This window comes from Diabrotica undecimpunctata, chromosome 5, assembly GCF_040954645.1.
Source record: "Diabrotica undecimpunctata isolate CICGRU chromosome 5, icDiaUnde3, whole genome shotgun sequence".
NCBI lineage: Eukaryota > Metazoa > Arthropoda > Insecta > Coleoptera > Chrysomelidae > Diabrotica > Diabrotica undecimpunctata.
The window spans coordinates 152,758,401-152,780,762 of record NC_092807.1 but is presented as its reverse complement, the minus strand read 5'-3'; the positions used below and the strand labels follow the sequence as shown (position 1 = coordinate 152,780,762).

At 32.2% G+C, this 22,362-nt stretch overlaps 1 protein-coding gene across 2 annotated transcripts in view; it reads right to left on the bottom strand.

Moving 5' to 3' along the window:
• Positions 1-7,574, bottom strand: part of LOC140442012 (sodium channel protein 60E-like) — a 285,972-nt gene extending 278,398 nt beyond the window's left edge. For both annotated transcript variants that reach the window (XM_072533045.1, XM_072533046.1), the window contains exon 1: positions 7,455-7,574. In XM_072533045.1, coding sequence (XP_072389146.1) covers positions 7,455-7,499 — 45 coding nt within the window. In that variant the 5' untranslated portion in view covers positions 7,500-7,574. The remainder of the gene's footprint in view (positions 1-7,454) is intronic.
• Between the last annotated feature and the right edge of the window lie 14,788 nt (positions 7,575-22,362).

Sequence of the window (22,362 nt, the reverse complement as noted above, 5' to 3'; positions counted from 1 at the left end):
TTGTAGATCTTCCTTCTGTGAATCTACATTGGTACTATCCTACTGTCTTCTTTGTGATCTTTGCTAACTTCCTTTTTATTATTGACGTCAATATTTTATACGTTATATTTAGTAACGTTATTCCTCTATAATTTTCACAGATTTGTTAATCTCCCTTTTTATGTATTATTATGATCTGCCCTACCTCCCAGTCCCCTGGTATTTTCTCTTTTTTCCATATATTTTTCAATAGTGCCAGTATTTTTCCTCTCAGTTCCCTTCCTCCGTATTTTATTATTTCCATATTAATTCCATCTTTACCAGGGGCTTTTCCATTTTTGCTTCCCTGTATTACTTCATCCAATTCCTCTAATGTTGGTTCTTTTGAAATTTCGATGTCTACTTCATCTACTTTGTCTGCTTCTTCTTCGTGCACCGTTTTCTTCTCGTTATGCATTTCTTCTCCTATTGTTTCCTCCGTCATGAGGTCTCTGTAGTAATCCCTCCATACTTGCTTGTATTCTTGATTCTCTATTAGGTATCACTGTTCTTTCTCTATTTTTATTCGTTTGTTTTGACTTTGTATTTTTTAATTTGTTCTTTAATCTTTTTGTAAAAATATTTCATATTTCTGTTTGTTCTCTCCTGCTCTATTTCCTGCATTTTTTTATCTACCCGTCTTCTTTTATTTTGCCTTATCGCTTTTTTAGCATTCCTTCTTAATTTTTCATATTCTTCTCTATCTTCCTCTTTATCTGTTCTTAGCCATTTATTTCCGACTTGCACTTTTTCTGTTACTTCTCTACATTCTTGGGTATACCATCCGTTTTTTGTTTTAGCCTGACTTTTACCTACCTGCATATTTGCATCTTCTTCTATTGATTTTTTGATCGTCCCCCATTCTGTCTTTATATCTTTTGCTTTATATTTATCTTTCATTTAAACTGTTACTGCCTCTTCATATTTTTTTCTTACTTCTTCATTACTCATTTTATTGACATTCCACTTTTATGTTGATTTTTCTGTTTTGCTTAAATTTTAACTTTTTGTCTTTTAGTGGCTGTGACCATGTAGTGGTCCGAATCTGCACACGCACCTCTAAATGTTCTTACATCCTTTATTGACGATTATTTTGGTTTATTAATCGTTATGTGATTAATTTGACTATATGTTTTCTGATCTGGTGACCTCCATGTTACCTTATGAATTTTAGAGTGTTCAAATTTTGTTCAGCTTATTACCAAATTTGTTCTTGTTGCTAGGTTACATGGACTTTGCCCATTGTCCTTCGTGTTTTCGTGTATTGTATTATTTCCTGCAATTTGTTGTAAAAAGTCCTCTTTTCCAATCTGGGCATTAAGGTCTCCTAGTACAAATATGACATATTCTTTAGGTATTTTTTCTATCTCCTCTTCGAACCTATCATAAAAGATTTCTTTTTCGTCTCTATTGCTTGTTTCTGTGTATAAACGGAAAATTTTAAGACTTTACTAAGAATACATCAGGAGGAAGAACATGGAAAAAATATATATTTTGGGGTGGACTTACCGGTAGACATGGTAAACACAGTCACCAATGTGAAGGAGACTTTTAATAAATTGGAGGTAGAGAAAACGAAGAGAAAACCAAATACATGTGCATCAACAGACAAAAGGGACAAGATAGAATAGGGCAAAATGTTACAATAGACACATATAACTTTGAAAGGGTGGATAGTTTTAAATATCTCGGAGCAACAATCACTGCAGATGTATGTACCGCCTTTACAATACTATTAAATCTAAAAGCCTAACACGAACATCAAAGATTAGAATATATAAAATGGTTATTAGACCGGTGCTCACGTATGGGCGTGAGAAAGAAAATGAAAGAAAACTTAGATGCTTTGACAGGAAAATCCTCACAAGAATCTTTGGGCCTTATCACGACATTAATAGCAACCAATACCGAATGAGAACAAATGCTGAAATCAATCAGATGTATAGAGCAAGCGATATAGTCCAAGAGATTAAATCCCAACGTCTAAGATGGGCTGGCCATGTCCAGAGACTCCCTAATAACCGCCTTGTTAAGGTAATATGGGAGGAAGCCCCCACAGGAAGAAAGCCCTTGGGACGTCCACGAATGCGATGGAGAGACAATATATGGTCAGATCTAAAAACAATGGGGCCCAACATACCCACTGACTCAACTATTATGGACGACCATTCAAGATGGAAGCAAGTTGTGCAGTCAGCCAAAACCCACTTCAGGTTGTAGTGCTACGAGAAGAAGAACAAGAAGGATAAACGGAAAAAGAACGTTCAACCTAAATTTAATTTTATGAGCTGCAATAACTGCAGGTAGTACAGGTTTACCAAAAGGATATACAAGAAAGCTACGCCAAATAAGATAGAACTACTATGAGTAACACACAACAAAAGTTTTGAAACTAACGAACACTATAAAGGAAGCAACGTCGAAGTCCATACCAAGAACAAGAAAATTTAGAAAAAAACCACTGGTTTGATGACGATTGTAGAGGAGAGTTAAAAAAAGTCATATTTGATATTAAAATGTTTGTGATCGCAAAAACAAGACGACATAGAAAGGTATGCCAAAAAGCGAAAAAAGAAGTACAGAAAAACCTAAGGGCGCGAAAAATAAAGTCTTCGGATGACAAAGTAAATAATATTGAAGAAAATTACAGGAAAAACGATAGGGAAGAAAGATGAGTGTAGTGATGGGCAAGGAAACCTAATAGAGGATTAACAGCAAATAATATGTGAAAGAATATTTTGAAGAGTTGCTAAATGGTGAAATGACTGCTGAAGAAAATTATAATGTTTTTGAACCCCAAATAGTAGTAGGAAAAATACCAAATCAAACAAGAGAAGAAATTGAAGAAATAATAAAAGGTATATGAAAAATAGATTACAGGTACACGTCACTAATCAAAAACATCTACGAGAACGCTACATCAAGTATACGACTACACGAAGACACAGAAAAATTCAGCTTAGGTCGAGGAGTAAGACAAGGAGACAATATTTCACCAAAATTGTTCACGGCAGCTCTAGAGTCAATATTTAAGAACACCCAATGGCAAGATATGGGCATCAATATAGATGGAGAAAGATTAAATCATCTGAGGTTTGCAGATGATGTCGTATTAATCGCAGATAACTTACAGGATACGGTTTCTATGCTACATTCGCTTAAAAGTCTGTCTGAAAGAGCAGGATTAAAGATAAACTTTGAGAAAACTAAACTTATGACAAATCTCGTAATGAGTGGAAATATAACTATCGACAATAATACCATACAACAAACAGACACTTACAAATATCTGGGACACGAGATCAAAATAAACAGAGACAATCAAACAAATGAAATACAGAGGCGAATAGGCCTGACATGGGCAGCATTTGGCAAACTAAGCCATATTCTAAAAAGTTCAATTCCCATGTGTCTCAAGCGAAAAGTTTATAACCAATGTGTTTTGCCTGTAAAAACTTATGGAGCAGAGACTTTAACACTCACGCAGAAATCTGCGAATAAACTAAGAGTTACACAACGAGCCATGGAACGTGCAATGCTGAATGTGAGCCTACGAGACCACATAACAAACCGACAAATCAGGCAAAGATCAGGAGTTCAAGACGTCATCGAAAGAACCACGAGACTTAAGTGGAACTGGGCAGGACACTTAGCCAGAACACAAGATGGACGATGGACAAGACGAATTATGGAATGGAGGCCCAGACATTATAAAAGAAGCCGAGGACGACCACCGACTAGATAGACCGACGACATAAAAAGAGTAGCGGGAAACTGGCTACAAGCGGCCCAGTGTAGAGAACACTGGAAAGAACTGAGGGAGGCCTATGTCCAGCAGTGGACGGGATTGGCTGATTGATGATGATATGAAAAATCAAAAATGCCACAGGGAGAGCTGCATTGTGGCAGATAACTTAAAATATGAAAGAGAGGTTTTACAAAACCAACTTCATGAGTTAATAGTTAAAGTATAAAACGCCGAAAAAATGCACAAAGACTGAAATAAGTCCACTATGATGCCTATACATCAAAAAGGTAGATAGAACTGAATGCGAAAACTATAGAGAAATATCCTACTAATAAAAAAACAATTAGAAAAATTAGAAAAATATATGGAGAAGAATCTAGAAGAATACCAGTGAGGATTTCGCAAGAGAAGATCAACCATCAATTAATTTTTTTAGGTATGTTAAAGCAAATCCTATTCAATTGTTATAAATACAACCGTTCAGCACAGGTACTTTTCAATGATTTACTACACGCTATTTACTATCAACAACATGCATATTGAAAATTTGGAAAACTTTACGTATCTTGGAAGTGTCATAACAGAAAGCGGAGGTATAGAGAACGATATTCGTATGAGGATACGAAAAGCTCAACAGGCATTTAGCGTGCTCAACCCTGTTTGGAAATTTGGCGAGTATACTACAAGTACAAAAATCCGAATATTCCAGTCAAATGACATGTCTTTTCTACTCAACGGATGTGAAACCTGGAAAGTGACAAAAACCCTTACAGATAAACTGCAGATCTTTATTAATAAATGTCTACGACTAATTATTTGTATTTTCTGGACTAACATCAGAAATGAAGATCTACTACACCTGGCCGAACAAAAAAGGGTAGAAGATCAAATAAAGTCCGGAAAATGGGGTTGGATTCGTCACACACTCAGAAAAAAATTATTTCAGTATTGCAAAGATTGCTCTAGAGTGGAATCCCCAAGGAAGAAGAAAAAGTGGTCGCCCAGTACAAACTTAAAGAAGATAACTCATGGACGAGATAAGAGGTCAAAGAAAGTGTTGTTGGAATGAGGTGAATGGGCCTTGGCGCAAAATAGAACTCGATGCCGCGTTTTCACTGAAGCTCTATGATCCACTTAAGAGTTTAAGAACCTTAAGAACTATATATATATATATATATATATATATATATATATATATATATATATATATTTTTTTTTTTTTTTTTGTTTAATTAATGGCTTTGGATAACTTGATCCATTCAGCCACGATAATGTATTTGACTACTTGAATTTGTTAATGATGTATTGACCTATTGCATTTGTTAACAAAATAGTACTTCGCATAGAGGTAGATTAAAAATATAATGTAAACGTCAGTAACACAAGAATCAGTAGATTGATAAAAAAACCATACATTCATTCGTTTCATTCAGTGCCCTAACCAACTTAAAGTAAATATTTAGAACCAACAAGGGATTACATAATGTAGGAATACTTTTCACGCTAAGGTGCCTTTCATAGCGACTTTATTACAACACAAGACAGGCAACGGCTAGGAGGTAACTATATAACATAAGGATAGACAGAGGGAACAAAGCTAGATTTATACATTCACATTACACATTCCATCCTAAATTTTTCTTTTAGTCCTTTTTAAATATTCCCAAAAAATTTGGTTAAACCTAATATTATGACGAGAGATGTATAAAATGGAAGATTGACACTGAGGAAGAGTTATTTGTTCTTTTATCAGATTTTCCAATAGATACTTAATAGCAGCATCATTGTATATGCACCCGAACATCCAATGATTGATATCGTCAGTGTTACCATTACAATCACAAAGTTCGGTTTCACTTAAATTAAATCTATGAAGATAGGCTTTCACAGTAGCATGATTACCAAGGCATCTAACAAACATTGAATATACTCTTCTACTGGGATGACTTCTTGCCGCAAAAGGCACAGTAGGTAAAACAGGGTGAATTTTTGTATAAAGGTTGTTACTTCTGTTACAAAAAGCATTCCATTCAATTTCCCAGTTTTCTTTTAATTCTTGTTTACGCAGCGAAACTAAATCACTTCTATTGAACCAACTAATTTCTAATCCTTTTGAAGCCGCTTCTTTAGCAAAATAATCTGCTTTGGTGTTACCCGAGATACCAGCATGTCCTTTTACTCAAATGAAAGAGACTGAATTATTTCTTTCAAGTAGCTTTAGTTGATTTTCTAAAATTTTGACGATAATACTGTTTTTGTATAAATGCTTATTCGAATTATCTAAAGCAGACAACGCAGATTTTGAATCCGACATGATTACTATTTGTTGATCAGACATTCTTTTCTCGATAGTCCATTCCAAAGCTTGATATATTGCATACAGTTCTGCGGAATAAATGGAACATTGTTGGTTTAATTTAAACATAATGTGTTCTTGATTGTTTTGGATATATACCGCACAACCAACTCCCAAAATGGATTTTGACCCATCTGTGAAAATCCTATATGGCTTATCAAATTTAGCAAGTTGTTTCTGAAGTTGAATGGCGTTGTTATCATCAAAAGTAGGGAAATAAACTTTGGTTTGGGAATAAAGAATATTGAAATTAGATTGGAAGAAATTAGTTTCGGCTGGAATTTCTAAATAGGAAGAAACATTAGAGAATGCTATAGCTAAAGTTGGAGAATTTTTGTTATGCCACCATTTATCAACTAAATTAGACACAGATATGTCGGATATTTTTTGCAACAGGTAGGATTGGTTATTACTTTGACATTTAAGGATAAACTTTTCAGCTAAAAAAAGACATCTTAAATGTAGTGGAGGTTCCATACATTCAGCTAATAGATTTTCGGTAGGCGTAGATTTAAGTGCACCTAAAACCAAACGTAGAGCTTTGTACTGGATTCGGTCTAATTTTTTAAGTCTAGTATTTGTAGCAGACCCATATAAAAAGCAACCATAGTCAAGAACTGACCTAGTATATGCCCTGGTATATACATATATATAATAATTCATATTAATAAATCTAAGTACATGGACATCTAAGTACATGGAGCAAAAAAATAGACACCACGGTCTTGGGAGGATTTATTATAATAAAACAGGGTAAAATTTTGACATTAAATATACAATTTTATTTAGATATAAAGTATTTCGATTATTTGGTAACAGTCAATATAGTAAATAGCATTTCTTGGATTTTACAGAAAATTTAGTTGAAATCCATGTAAGCACATCAGAATAAAAAAATATAAAAACTTCTTTAGAGAAATTGAAAAGTTGCTATGATTGTTTCAAAACTTTGGAGACGGATCTGTTACATTAGGGAACTGGTTCAGAATTTAACTCGAAACTTAGAACTAAAACCCGTCTGATAGCAGGCCCTTGGTCGATATTTAAACTCGAAGGTATTGTTCGTAAATGTTTTTGTTTTGATAGTTAGTATCTTACTCACTTTTTTGTCAAATTGTTAAATACATTACACTATACACTGTCAAAAAATAACGGTATGAAAACTTACTATTTTTCGGATGTGAAATGTAAATCCCACAGATGTACATAAATATTATAAACAAAAATGACAAAAGCAATTATTTATAGTCGGTACAATATTCAATTAGGTTAACACAAAAATAAGGCCAATAAGGATTATGGAAATGCTTATGTATTTATATTTCAACTTACTCCTCCAATATTGTAAGGATCCTCAATGAAGACGAAATTCTCCATGTCAAATAGTTTTTAATCAATTATTTAATCAAAACACCCACATTATTAGCACAAGCATGTCACAAACACTCGAGTACACAGAATTAATCTTGAAGATGGGCTCGGAGTGTATACTATGATTTGAAATATGCCAGTGGTGGCGCTGTACGATCATAAATAATTATTTAGGGCCGCTAAATCAAGTATTAAGTTACCTATCTGTTGGTATACAAGATTGCTGATTTATTTTTTTAAATTGTATATTCTATTGTTAATTATATGAGTTATAGTGGAACAAAAAGTATTGCTAATTGGAACAAAATATGTTTATAACAAATTTAAAACAAATCAAAAAATGGAAAAAGAAAAGTATTCTTGAAGTGAGTAAACAAGTTTAATTCCTAGTTGAGCGCTTTCGGCCTACAAAGTTTCCTAAATGCCTAAATACCTAAATGCAATCTTCTTTTCTTGTACTAAATTTCATAATTATATTTATGGTATGGTTAAGGTTTTCACAGATATTGATTTCGATAATTGAGAAAGGCATAGTGGAAGCATACTCCCCTAAAATACAACGTATGAAGGTGAAATTATTAAAATATGACTGTAGAATATAACTCGGGCAAGGAAATGCTGATAGCTGATTTGTTGTCTCGAAATTTTTTGAAGAAAAAGGTAGGGGATGATGCTTTTGTATCACCCCGTATATGAGATTAAATATAATAGAAAAAAGGAGAAAGGAATTTATAGTTGAAATTAACCTGATAAGAAACTTCAAATGATTAGATTAGATAAAAGTGATTTTAATGCTGCTTGGTCAACAAACTGGCTAGACAAAGTTCCCTTGCTTTCTATGTGAATAAGACAATAGAGACAAAAAGCAAAAAGCATTTTTTTAACCCAAACAACAAATGGTTAAAAAAATTAGAAGGAAAAGCCTTGTGAATCTCGAAAAGGTGTTCCTTCCACCATTTTACATTAAGTGCTTTTATTGATCTTTCTTTCGGTGAGAGCTTCTTTAGCTGAGATATTTGTTTAAATATTTTTTTAACTTTCATCGTCTTCATCGCTTTGTATAATAAATGTGTTTCTGCGTGCTCCTGCTATTCTTTTTTGGTATTAATTTTTGTATATATTATGTATTTGAAAAATAGAATTCCAGCCACTGATCGAGTTTATTTAATTTTTATATCATAAGCACCAAACGATTAGTTTGAAATAATATACATTATATGTATAATTATTTTAGGTTAAATATTACAAACAAATTTATAGATTCACAGACTACATTTAGTCAACATATAACACAGTGACAAAATATGAAAAATGTTTCATAGTTTTTATATCCTTATGTAAACTAACAACTTTTATTAACATTTTAACCAAATCAATATACATGTATCTTTTTTACGGAGAGACATATTGCTTGTACTGTGAAATTTTTTACATAGAATTATGTAATAATATTTTCTATACAAAAAGAATAAAAAAGGTGAAATAATTACTAAATGACTGAATGTTTAAATTTATATTAAGTGCATCTAATTCTTCTGTAATTGTACCTTCTCTCATTTCCATTCAGGTACTCACATAATACTTGAATATTTTCACAACGTTCAAATATAGACCCTATTTTAAGAGCATATGCTTCTCCTTAACAAGGAGATACATATTATATTTAGCATACAGTAAGTAAGATTCACGGTATTCTTATTATATTTTTTATCTGAAGAGCATAGCAATCTGAATTACATAGAAACTGAAGTCCTCAATAATCGGTTTGGTTATATGCAAAGAAGATTAACAGCAAATGTAATTGTTATTATGCAAGAATGCAGGGGAACAGACCTATTGGAAGACCGAGAAAGTGAAGGAAGGATGATGTGGATGAAGATGTCAGAAATCTGATTGGCAATTGATGAAAAAATAGAGAAATAAAGAAACAAAATGCTCTTATGGTATGTATTGATATTGAGAAAGCATATGATTGGACAAGCATTGAGATTCTCTGGTGGGCGCTCAATAAGAAAAGAGTTCCCGGTGAGTGTGTGAAGGTTGAGGGTAACATATATAAGAAAGTAACCATTACTGTTAGGTCAGGTGTAGGAGAGACTAGAGAGTAGTTTTATGTAAAAGTAGGATTGCATTAAGGCTCAATGCTTAATACTTATTTATTCCCATTAGTAAAGGAATGGAATTTAACGGCCTGTGAAAACGGGCTTACGCCCATCTCACTCATTTCGATATTATCGCGTAGTATGGGTGTTTGTACAGTATAAGTTTTTGTACAGACGAAAAGTTCTGTGAATAAATGGTAAGTTTTCCGCTATTTTACCTATTTTTGTTTCATTTATTTTATTACTAATGGATTTGTTGTACCTCTGATATAATTTATTTTACAAAAAAGCACTCTTTGAATTTATTTTTTCATTTATTTCTTTCATAACGCTATATGGATAAAATGACATAGCTCAACAACGGACATAATGACATAGGTATGTCATTTTGCCCTTATAAATTCAGTGTTAAACTGAAAATGTAATCTAGATATTTATTTACTACAGATATAACAAAATGCCTTGCAATTATAAGCGTTAGACTGATCGCCAATCCTGGAGTGAATAAGAGCTATAGAAGCAGTTCAAAAAACGGAAATGGGTGGTTATTTGCATCAAAATTATTAAGTGTTCCCCAAGCAACTCTACGAAGGCACGCATTGGGTAATAATAAAATTTTGGGGTCCAATTTAAAAGCTCTTGGATGCTGGAAACCCACCTTCACTTCAAATTCCTTGAATCTCGTTTGTTTGGGTTGACTCGCACATCGGTCCAAGAACTAGGTTTTTAGTTTTCTGAGAAAAACAACTTTGCTTATAAATTTAACCTACAAAAACCAAAGGCCGGACAGGAATGGATGGAAGGATTTCTAAGTCGAAATAAAGATATATCTTTACGGCAACCTGAACCTACTTTAGAAGCCCGAGTTTAGGCCTTTAATCGGCCTCAAGTCAAAAATTTTTTTCAGTTATATAAAAAACTTCTGGAGTCTGTAGACTACAAGCCACATAGAATATATAATGCTGATGAATCTGGCCATACTACTGTACAAAAACATCAGAAAATTTTGGCTACTACTGGTAGAAAGCAGATTTCCGTTATAACCAGTGCAGAGCACGGAATAAACACCACTATTGTTTGTTGCGTTAATGCTTTTGGTACATTTGTCCCACCAATGATGATATTTTAGAGGAAAAATATGAAAAATGAACTTGTCGACGAAGCTCCTTCAGGAAATAATGTGGCTCAACAATCAGGATGGACGGCAACCGAAATATTTTTAAAATGGATTAAGCATTTCCAAAATTTTGTGAAAGCTAATAATGACGATAAAGTTATTCTTATTTTTGATAGGCATGCAAGTCATAAGGAGATTGACGCTTTAGAATATGCGAAACAAAAAGGCATCAGTATTATTTGTCTGCCTCTGCATTGCATCCATCTCATGCAGCCTCTTGATGTTATTTTTTTCGCACCCTTAAAAACATACTTTAAGCAAGAAATATTCAAGTGGTTGAAAGCACATCCTGGTCGAGTTGCTACACAATAACAGATATCCGCCTTGTTCAAGAAAGCCTACTAGGCAAGGCAACTATAATGCAAAATGGTTGTAATGGATTAAAAGTGCTGGTATTTGGATTTTAAATCCGGATGAATAGACCACTGGAAAATATCCCAAATGAGCAACTTGAGCACCCAACGACTTCAGGTGATATTTTAAGTGAAGGGCCATCTAAACAACCATACGATATTTCTACTGCTGGGCCATCTAAACAGCCACAAGATGATACCTTTTTGCTTCCTGCAACAAATATTCTACAAGTTACTCCGACTCTACAATCTCAGTGCAAGCTGCATACATCCATGCAACATTATTATTACAAATATTATAATAGTACAAAACGTATTTTACAGGATAATTGTCTATCCACCGACAAAAAAGAACGTGCCTCGACTTCTACTCTTTCTGTTTCTATAGAGGAACTTTCTACGGCTTTAAAAGCTAAATTTATTAGTGGACAGGGAAAACGTAAACCAAAGACTCGTAACATCGTTAGTTAAAGGTTAGTTAAAGACGACAGTAAAGAAGAAAATTTGTTTCAGAATACTGAAGATGATGATCTAAAAGAGTGTCCATGCGTATATTACAACGATGTTTATTTCCACTCTAGAGCTGGAGAAGATTGGGTGCGGTGCAATAATTGTTCTCATTGGGCTCACGCTGTTTGTGCTGATGTTCCAAAAAATCTGGTTTTATTTGTGAGCTATGTAAATAAATATTTTTCTTAATTAAAAAAATAAAATTTATGTGTAATTATCGGTAAGATAGTTTCGAAACAAATTCAGATTTCTGCTTTAATCTGAACCTTCTATAAATGCAAGGTATAACAGACGTTGATAAAGATGTTAATAGAGACATGGGGAATCTAAAATTTGCATTCCACGACATGTCTATCAACTAAGCAGAAATCCATAACGAATTTGTTTCTTGTACTCATACAGAGTAGATCCGAATAAAATGAAAAAGACAGCAAAGATTTGATTTCACGTTCAAAGCGTCTATGTATCTGTTGATACGTATTTCGACTTAATAAGTCTCATCAGAACAGTTATTCATAGCCGTTCTTAACGTGAAAAATAATCTTCTCTGTCTTTTAGGAAGCAACAATAAAATGGCTTCGTTATGGACGCAATAGCGACATCTGATAGAAAAATCGGTAAGATAGTTTCGAAACAAATTCAGATTTCTGCTTTAATCTGAATCTTCTATAAATGCAAGGTATAACAGACGTTGATAAAGATGTTAATATTTATGTTAAAGATTATTTTTCACGTTAAGAACGGCTATGAATAACTGTTCTGATGAGACTTATTAAGTCGAAATACGTATCAACAGATACATAGACGCTTTGAACGTGAAATCAAATCTTTGCTGTCTTTTTCATTTTATTCGGATCTACTCTGTATGAGTACAAGAAACAAATTCGTTATGGATTTCTGCTTAGTTGATAGACATGTCGTGGAATGCAAATTTTAGATTCCCCATGTCTCTATTAACATCTTTATCAACGTCTGTTATACCTTGCATTTATAGAAGGTTCAGATTAAAGCAGAAATCTGAATTTGTTTCGAAACTATCTTACCGATTTTTCTATCAGATGTCGCTATTGCGTCCATAACGAAGCCATTTTATTGTTGCTTCCTAAAAGACCGAGAAGATTCTTTTTCACGTTAAGAACGGCTATGAATAACTGTTCTGATGAGACTTATTAAGTCGAAATACGTATCAACAGATACATAGACGCTTTGAACGTGAAATCAAATCTTTGCTGTATTTTTTATTTTATTCGGATCTACTCTGTATGAGTACAAGATACAAATTCGTTATGGATTTCTGCTTGGTTGATAGACATGTCGTGGAATGCAAATTTTAGATTCCCTATGTCTCTATTAACATCTTTATCAACGTCTGTTATACCTTGCATTTATAGAAGGTTCAGATTAAAGCAGAAATCAGAATTTGTTTCGAAACTATCCTACCGATTTTTCTATCAGATGTCGCTATTGCGTCCATAACGAAGCCATTTTATTGTTGCTTCCTAAAAGACCGAGAAGATTCTTTTTCACGTTAAGAACGGCTATGAATAACTGTTCTGATGAGACTTATTAAGTCGAAATACGTATCAACAGATACATAGACGCTTTGAACGTGAAATCAAATCTTTGCTGTATTTTTTATTTTATTCGGATCTACTCTGTATGAGTACAAGATACAAATTCGTTATGGATTTCTGCTTGGTTGATAGACATGTCGTGGAATGCAAATTTTAGATTCCCCATGTCTCTATTAACATCTTTATCAACGTCTGTTATACCTTGCATTTATAGAAGGTTCAGATTAAAGCAGAAATCTGAATTTGTTTCGAAACTATCTTACCGATTTTTCTATCAGATGTCGCTATTGCGTCCATAACGAAGCCATTTTATTGTTGCTTCCTAAAAGACAGAGAAGATTATTTTTCACGTTAAGAACGGCTATGAATAACTGTTCTGATGAGACTTATTAAGTCGAAATACGTATCAACAGATACATAGACGCTTTGAACGTGAAATCAAATCTTTGCTGTCTTTTTCATTTTATGTGTAATTATTTTGTTGACATATTATATTGATATATTAAAATATTTTTTTTCTGTTACATTTAACTAAAAATTAATGATTGGTTTCAATAAATAGAGAACCAGTGATAATTGATGTAGAATCTGACAGTTCTGTGTGTTGTTAAGCAAGAGCTGTGAACAAATAATAAAACCATATGTCATTTTGTACGTACTTCTCCTACTTCATTAACCAGCATTGTAGAACTTCAGTTCATAAACTTAATTTGTAAAAATTAAATTCCTAAAGTTAGTCTTAACATCTCTGCGGAAAAAATTTCACTGTAAGAGCTAGTTCTTCAAAACCCGTTTCTTCTTTTTGAGTAGATATGATTCTGACTGTTTTCAATGTGTCGCCACTGTCGCTCTATCGTTTTCGTTATCCATTTTTTTATTGGGGGACCGCTTATTTCCGTCTTTACTACTATATTTGTTGTTATTAGGCTTATATGTTCGTTTAATTCCACTCTTCTATTTTTTACCCAGTCCTTGATGTTCTCCCCCTTGCATCACCGTCGTACATCGGTACTTTTGGCATTGTACCACAGGGGTTTACCATAGATTTTTTCAAGGGTTTTTATCTCTACTACTTCAAGCACTCTTTTTTTCCTTTTTGTGTCAGGTCGTGTTTCTGACACATTCTTTCATTCAGTCAACGTGCTGCTCAGTTTTCTGTATTCGCTGAATTTGAGTTATGCTTAGATATTTAAACTCCATTACTTGTTCTATTATCCGACCCCCCCAGCTCTAATTTACATTTAGCTAGATATAAGTGCTTTATAACCATGCATTTGGTCTTTTTTGGGCACACTAACTTGATAAATTTTCTAGCGGTTATATTTAAAGTTGTTTTTCTCTCATTTGGTATTCTTTTATAGTTCTTACTTTTTTAATTATTTCATTCATGATCAGGTTGAATCATACAGAAATGAGGGTTCAGTTACTTCTTCTACTTTTATTTTTATTGCGTTTTTTGGTAGATATTTTTGATCGTTTCGATTATTCCTAGAGCTATATATCTTGTGAACAATAAGTGGATAACGTCCTTTAACTTGACTCTGTCAAATGCTTTTTTAATAAACATTAATATGCGTGTTTGTTGTATTCTAACAATTTCTCTTACTTTTTCTGTTGCTTCTGTTGTAATAAATAGTAACATCATTTACACTATGGTATGCACACTAGTTCGGTTTTCCAATTTTTACACGAGATTTCTCATATAAATTTTACTTATTCCTCGTAGAAATAATTTATTAAAACTTCTATTAAACATAGATATTTTACATAATTTGAATGTCAGTTGTATAGCTGAAATTGGTAGCACTTCCAGTTTATCTCATATCCGAGTAACCTTTTATAATTCATACCCATAAAATTTATGTTCGGTATTTCTCCCATGTATCGGAGGATATGCCTATTAATCATATATTTTAGAATTTTTCGATGATATATTGAAAGAGTTCGTTTTGATATATGCTAATAAATGCACTTGTTAATCAACCGAGATGGTTTATCTATTCCAATACAGTTAAATATTTTTCAACTTCATTAATACTGAAGATAGCATTTTAAGTTCTTACGGTTGAATATGTCATAGTTTTTAGAGGTAAATGAATGCAGTAATATGACAGTTCGACTTTGATTTCAGAATGAATAACTAATTAAAATAAAATAAATCTCATCAAGTCACCTAATTGTAAGTGTGGAAAAAAAGGAGACCTACTACATATTTTTCTCGAATGCTCTCACCAATCAGTAAACATAAACAAATTTTATGATAATCTTAATATATTAAAAATTTCACTTCCCGTCTACCTGACAAATTTGATTTTTTTTTGAAGATATTAGTATATTAAAAACAATTTACGAACATATTAAAAACTGTAAATATAAATTCTAGCAATAAAACTAATCCTTAGATTTAAGTAATTATTGTATATTACAGTTAAAAAAATAATTTGACCATAAAGAATTTTTTTTATTTTCTCATCTTTTCGTCTCTAGATTTCTAATTGAATTGAATTGGGCCCGATATTATTTATTTTGTATATTATTGAACTACCATATGTAATGTCTCAACAATGCTATATCACGATAAAGACATACATTTTTTAAAAGATAAAATAACAAACTCACTGAAGACTTTCTCTGATTGGTTCAGTAATCATTCGTTTCTGTTCAATGTTCACGAAACTAAATTTTTATCATTTACATCCCGCTCAAATTCTACTAAATCTGATTTAAGTATTTCCATCAATGGTGAGGGTATTTTGAGTTGTAGTGATGTGAAGTTTTTAGGAGTGACTTTCGACTCTCGTTTATCTTTTAAGACTCATTGTTGGAATGTATGTAAAAAACTCAATTCTTAATGTTATCAATTGAGAAATTTGGGTAGAATACTTAGTCTGCAATACCTTCGTCTTTTTTATTTTGCGGAGGTACAATCGACAATGAGTTACGGTATAACTGTCTGGGGTGGCTAGTATAAAGGACGTTTTCAAGGCCCAAAAGCGTATTGTCAGATGTATTGCAGGTGTTCCCTATGGTTGGACTTGTAAAAATCTATTTAGAGATTTAAATATATTAACAGTGTATGGAATTTACATTTTGGAATTATTGATATTGATTCATAAAAATAAACGAACTTTTTTATGTAACAGTGATATTCACTCATACAATACAAAAAATAAGAGACAGTTTGTAGTACCCTATCGACATTTAGAAATAAGTAGGAAGTCATCTACTGTCTGTGGTTTACTACTGTACAATCAACTTCCTCAAAAATTTAAATACATTAATTCAACTACAGCTTTTAAAAACCAAGTCAAATAGTACCTAGTGACCATGTGTCCTTATAAATTAGGTGAATATTACGAGAGTGTATCTGTAAATGCCCAAGCTGAAACATAACCAAATTTAATATTATTTTAATTATAGGTCTATATTGTACGTTTTTATGTATTTTAATATTTTAAATATTTTTAATGTATTGTTTCCATTTTTTTTTAATGTTTAATATTTATAATTTTCGTTTTGACTTGCTGTAAACCTTGTTATAACTTACAGTCAAATAAAACTATCTATCTATCTAATTGTTTCTTGGGTTCTATTATAGTCTCTTTACAGATATGTTTTATTTCTTAGCAGTATTGGCCTTTTATAATAATAGTCTCCCGTTTTATACCGCTGTCGCGGCTTTGGGAGTATAGCAGGGTAGTCTGCTATATCTAGGGCCTACGGTATACAATGAAGGTAACATGGCCAGTGCTACGCTTCAACCGTCTATTATTACCCCTGGTTTTACCCAAGGTACTCATTTTTATTCAGGCTGAGTCGACCTGGGGCCTATAGACATTTTTAAAATGTCTAGATGTTCTTGCCGGCGGTAGGATTCGAACTCCGGTCCACCGGCTTGCGAGGCAAGTATCCTAGCGCTTACGCTTCGTTTTTATTTTATTGTATTACTTAAAAAATAATTTAAATTTATTTTAGCATATCCTGATGAAGCAAATAAATTTTGAGGAAGCTGTATATGAGCTAAGAGTTTTACTTATCCTGGCCTTATAATTAATAATGACTGAAGCCTCAAAATAAGACAAAAGTGTTACACATAAGTGTCATAAGTGTGTATATATATATATATATATGTATAAATAGAATACTTACTTACTTTGGACAAGAAAAAGGCGTTTGACAGAATACAAAGAAAGGACGTATGGAGGACATTAAAGGAACGAGGAGTTGACAGGATAACAATTGATGTAATAAAGGATATGTACAATAATAATATAAATACGGTGAGACCGAACAACGAGGAATCCGAAGAATTTACTACAAGTCAAGGCGTCAAACAGGGATGCGTGTTGAGCCCACTGCTGTTCTCAGTGGTACTGGATGAAGTAATAAAGAAAGCCAAGAGAAAAATGAGAAAACTAACATTAGGACACTGGCAAATGAAACACACTCAACTATCAGAGCTTCTATTTGCAGACGACATGGTTTTGATAGCAGAAAACAGAGAAGACCTACAGAACAACCTTGAAATCCTAGAAGAAGAACTCTCAAACATAAATATGAAAATAAATACACAGAAAACAAAAACAATGATAATTTCAAATAAGAGAAAGACACACGCAATACAATTAAACGGAAAACAACTAGAACAAGTGGAACATTTTAAATACCTAGGAGCAATAATTGAATCAAACGGTAAACAAGACATGGAAATAAATGAGAGAATGGGACGAACAGGAAGCTTATTTAACACTATGAAAACAACATTTTTGGGGAAAAAAGAAATACCGGAGAAGGTAAAAACGGAAGTCGTTAAATCAGTAGTTAGATCTACGATCATCTATAATAGCGAGTCATGGACATTGACTGGGAGACAAAAATCTCGAGTAAAATGCTATGGAAATGAGGTTCCTGAGGAAAATAGCAAACAGAAAGAGGACAGACAAAATACGAAACGAAACAATCAGACAAAACCTAAAACTAGAACCAATAAACGAAAAAATAGTAGAGGGGCAACTAAGATGGTTCGGGCACGTGTGTAGAATGTCGAATGAAAGATTAACAAAACGAGTGTTTGCAACGAGAATGCAAGGGAAAAACAAACGAGGAAGACCAAGAGTTAGGTGGGTAGACGAAATCAGAAAAGAAGTTGAGAAGAAAGGATTGACATGGGAAAGTGCACGAAATCTAACACAAGACCGGATAGCATGGAGACAACAGTGCAAATCTTAACCCCACCAGCCTTACACCTAACGGTAGAAAGGCTTAGGACTAAGTAAGTAAGATAAATAGAATAGAATATTAATAAATTCTATTACTTCTCTTAATTTAACAAAAAAGCGACCTAACTAATATTAAAAACACAAAAAAAATATTTAAAATAAATTGAATTTTGAAACAAAAAAGTTTTAATTATCTTAAATAAAAGTTTTAAAATACAAAAATTATACAAAGATACTTTATGCGATAAAAAATATAAATGTGAAACCTTCGATCCATATTTGAGTAGATCCAGTTTAAGGTCAGCATCCCTCACACCAACACTTCAGACTTGCACTGCAGTGACCAGTAACTCTTCCTTCTTCTCCACAAATTCTTCGGCACCTTTCATGATCCCAAACTGCACAGGGTCCTTTATATTTTCCTGACAGGCAATCAGCGACTGCAATCTCGGTACCAATTGTAAGTAGCAACAAAAGTGTGAAGATTAAGTATACCTTCATTTTCTTATTGGTTTGAAACGTTGTTCTGGTAGAAAGTTTTTGGTTGACTGATTTCAATGTTTTGTTGTCGAATATTTATCTACTGCAAATTTATAGTACTAATCGCAATTGGCAAAACCCGTGAACTTAATAATTTGCTTCAATACCAATATTTGGACAATACCACTTTCGCCGAAATCCGATCTGAAGGTTATTATTCTGATTAGCATGTATTTACAACAATTCGGACGAATCCTGATATGAATACATAAACATTTGTATTTGTCGTAAAAATGTTCTCATTCGAATAAATAAAGAGATTTAAGATAATAATTAAACCTGGTTTTTTCTTCACACATTTAATTTTTTTCAATCCAGAACAAGATGAGAAAGTATAAAGATTAACAATTAGGTTTTTTGAGTTTTAGTAAATCGTATTACGAATATTATTTTTGAAAAAAAAATCACTTTAAATCTAGCTAATGGTATGCTTCTTCTTTATATTTTTTCAAATAAAAAATTTGAAATTTTTTTACAATATTGCTTTGGTCGACACATTAAAACCTGTACGGATATTGCTACGATTCTTGGAATTATCGCTACGTTAATTATAATCAAGACCTCTTTCAAGATGTTGAATGGTTATTAGGTAGCTAGACTTAAATTTTAATACTGACGGAAAGTATCTTTTCATTTCAAATTAATGGTATAGAAACATTTTATATTTCCACCAAAATAGTGAATATTTTACAGGGATTAAATGTATGTTGGCAATTTCGATTTGTAATGTTATACCTATTTGTTTATTGAGTCGAATTCTGTTCATATATTGTTTTATTTTGTTTTGTTTACTTCTATTCTATAATTCCTCTTAGATTTTTATTTATAATTATTAATTTTGGACTTAATTTTATGGAACAATAAAACACTGAAAACTTTGTTTTCAAAACTTCCACAAAATTTATTTTAAATTCTTATCACTACAGCTGTTTTGGCTAATTGCCTTTCTCAAGTGATCTGTTTTTGGCATGGGTTTACACTTTATAGTCTCTAATGAAATAGGTTGAGGAGGGGAGAACTGTTTGTCTCAAGCTGGTCATTCAGAATTATATCTGTGTTTTTTAATTTGTTGATTTCCATAGATTCTAACAAAGATAGCTTAAGGCATTTATTTTGAATGTGTAGAATTTTAAATTCGTCATTAAAAGAATGATTATGATCTAGAAGGTGAAGTGCGTATGTAGAATCTGTTTTTATATTATTGAAAGCCCTTTTATGTTCTGCTATTCGTTTATTAAAATTTCTACCTGTTTGACCAATGTAAGTTTTTGGGCAGTCGCCACATTTAAGTTTGTACACACCACTGTGTAAGTGTTTTTTATGTTGGCTGTTGTTTTTAATATATTTGCCTAGGTTGTTATTTGTTCTGAAAGCTGGTGTTATTCCTTTCTTTTTTATGTGTTTGGCTATTTTTGTTGATATTTTGCCTGTATATGTAAGCGAGCAGAAGGTACTGGGTTTTTTCTCTGGTGGTGGAAATACTAAGTTCAGGGCTTTCTTGTGTAGTTTTTGATTTAACATTTTATTAATTGTTTGTTCGTTGTATCCATTGTTTACTGTTATTTGCTTAATGATATTTAATTCTTTCTCAAAATTGTATTTTGACATAGGAATTGCTGTTAATCTATGTAACATACTATGATAGGCTGCCAGTTTATGTTGTGTGGGATGGGATGATGAATTGTGAACAGTCGTGTCAGTATAGGTAGGTTTATGAAATATGGAGAAGTCATGTTTGTTTTTAAGTCTGGTAATTTTTAAATCTAAAACATTTATGGATTGATTTTGTTCTGTTTCTATTGTAAATTCAATATGACTATGAAGAGAATTAATAGACGATAAAAATTGGTCGAGTTGCCTGTTAGTTCCTGTGAAACATACCAGTACGTCGTCTACGTATCTCCACCAATATAAAAACTGTTAGAATATGGGATGTTTTGAAATCTTTGTCTCTAGATGATCCATAAAAATATCTGATAGCAATGGGCTTAGAGGATTGCCCATTATAAGTCCTGTACTGTTATTTGTATATAATTCATTATTAAATTCAAAGTAGTCCTGGTTTATGCAAAATTCAAGAAGATGTAAAATTTCAGATGTAATGATTGGATTTGTACTATTTTGGTCTAAAAGGTTTTTTACTAGAATAAAAGTTTCTGTAGGAGGGATACTAGGAAAAAGATTTTTTACGCCAAATGAAATTAATCTGGAGTTGTTAGGTAACTGAAAATGTTGTATTTTATTAACTAGTTCTATTGTATTTTTTATGGTAAATTTAGGTGAAAATTTAGTGTGTTCTAAAATAGTCTCTAACAGTTTTTTTGAAAGTTTATATAACGGAGCTGTATAAAAAGACACTACAGGTCTTATTGGGTGATCCGGTTTGTGTAGTTTAATGAAAGAGTATAATTTAGGAGGCTGTGGGTTCATGATACTGAGGTATTTCTGTTCTATTGGATTTACTATTATATATATTATTATAACACTATGTTGTTGGCTGTAAATTTTTGCTTTTATTTACTTTTTTGTGATAAGGCATGATTGATAAGGGTTAAAAAATGGGACAGATATATTTAAGTTAAATGTAAGAAAAAGATATCAGTTTAATATGGAGAAAGTATCAAATTGTATAAGAAAAAGCCAGTAAACAATTTTTGTCCATTTTTTTTCGTAATAAGGGATGATTAAAAGGGTTAAAAATTAGGATGTGAAGATACAATATCTAAGTTAAATACGATAAAAGATGTTAATTCATTACAATCTCATAAAAGCTCATTACATTATTTTTTTTTTCAAATCTGTATTAACATGAGGTGCTTTATAAGGGATCAAATAAGTCAAAAAGGATTAAAAAATGGTAAATAGTATATTGAAGTACAGAAAAATCTTAATTCTAGACCTACAAATGTTTTTCAAATTATTACATGTTTAATTTTCCACTTTTATTAATTAAAAAACAGGGTAGTTTAGTTCAGGTATGATTTTGATTTCCAAAATTTTATAAAAATTGATTAGTCTTCAAAGAAATCTGATTTTATACATTAGTTTTATACTGGTAGACTGGACTATAATTACAAATCGATGGGCATACGAAATATAAGACAGTCCTTAAAAATATAACAAACAATGTCTGAATCACCCTAGGGGATAATGACACTTTGTCTTTGTTCTTCAAAAGTATTTGTTTTTCTCATTTGTATCGCCAGATCCCAGCTTGAATAACTTTTGACTTTAAAGTAATATATATATATATATATATATATATATATATATATATATATATATATATATACTGTGTTAATTAGTTTGTTATTATTCTAGCACCATGTACCAAAATCTTTTTTAATTATTCTTTGAAGATCTATGGAAAATCCATAAAAACTATTAGGTAATA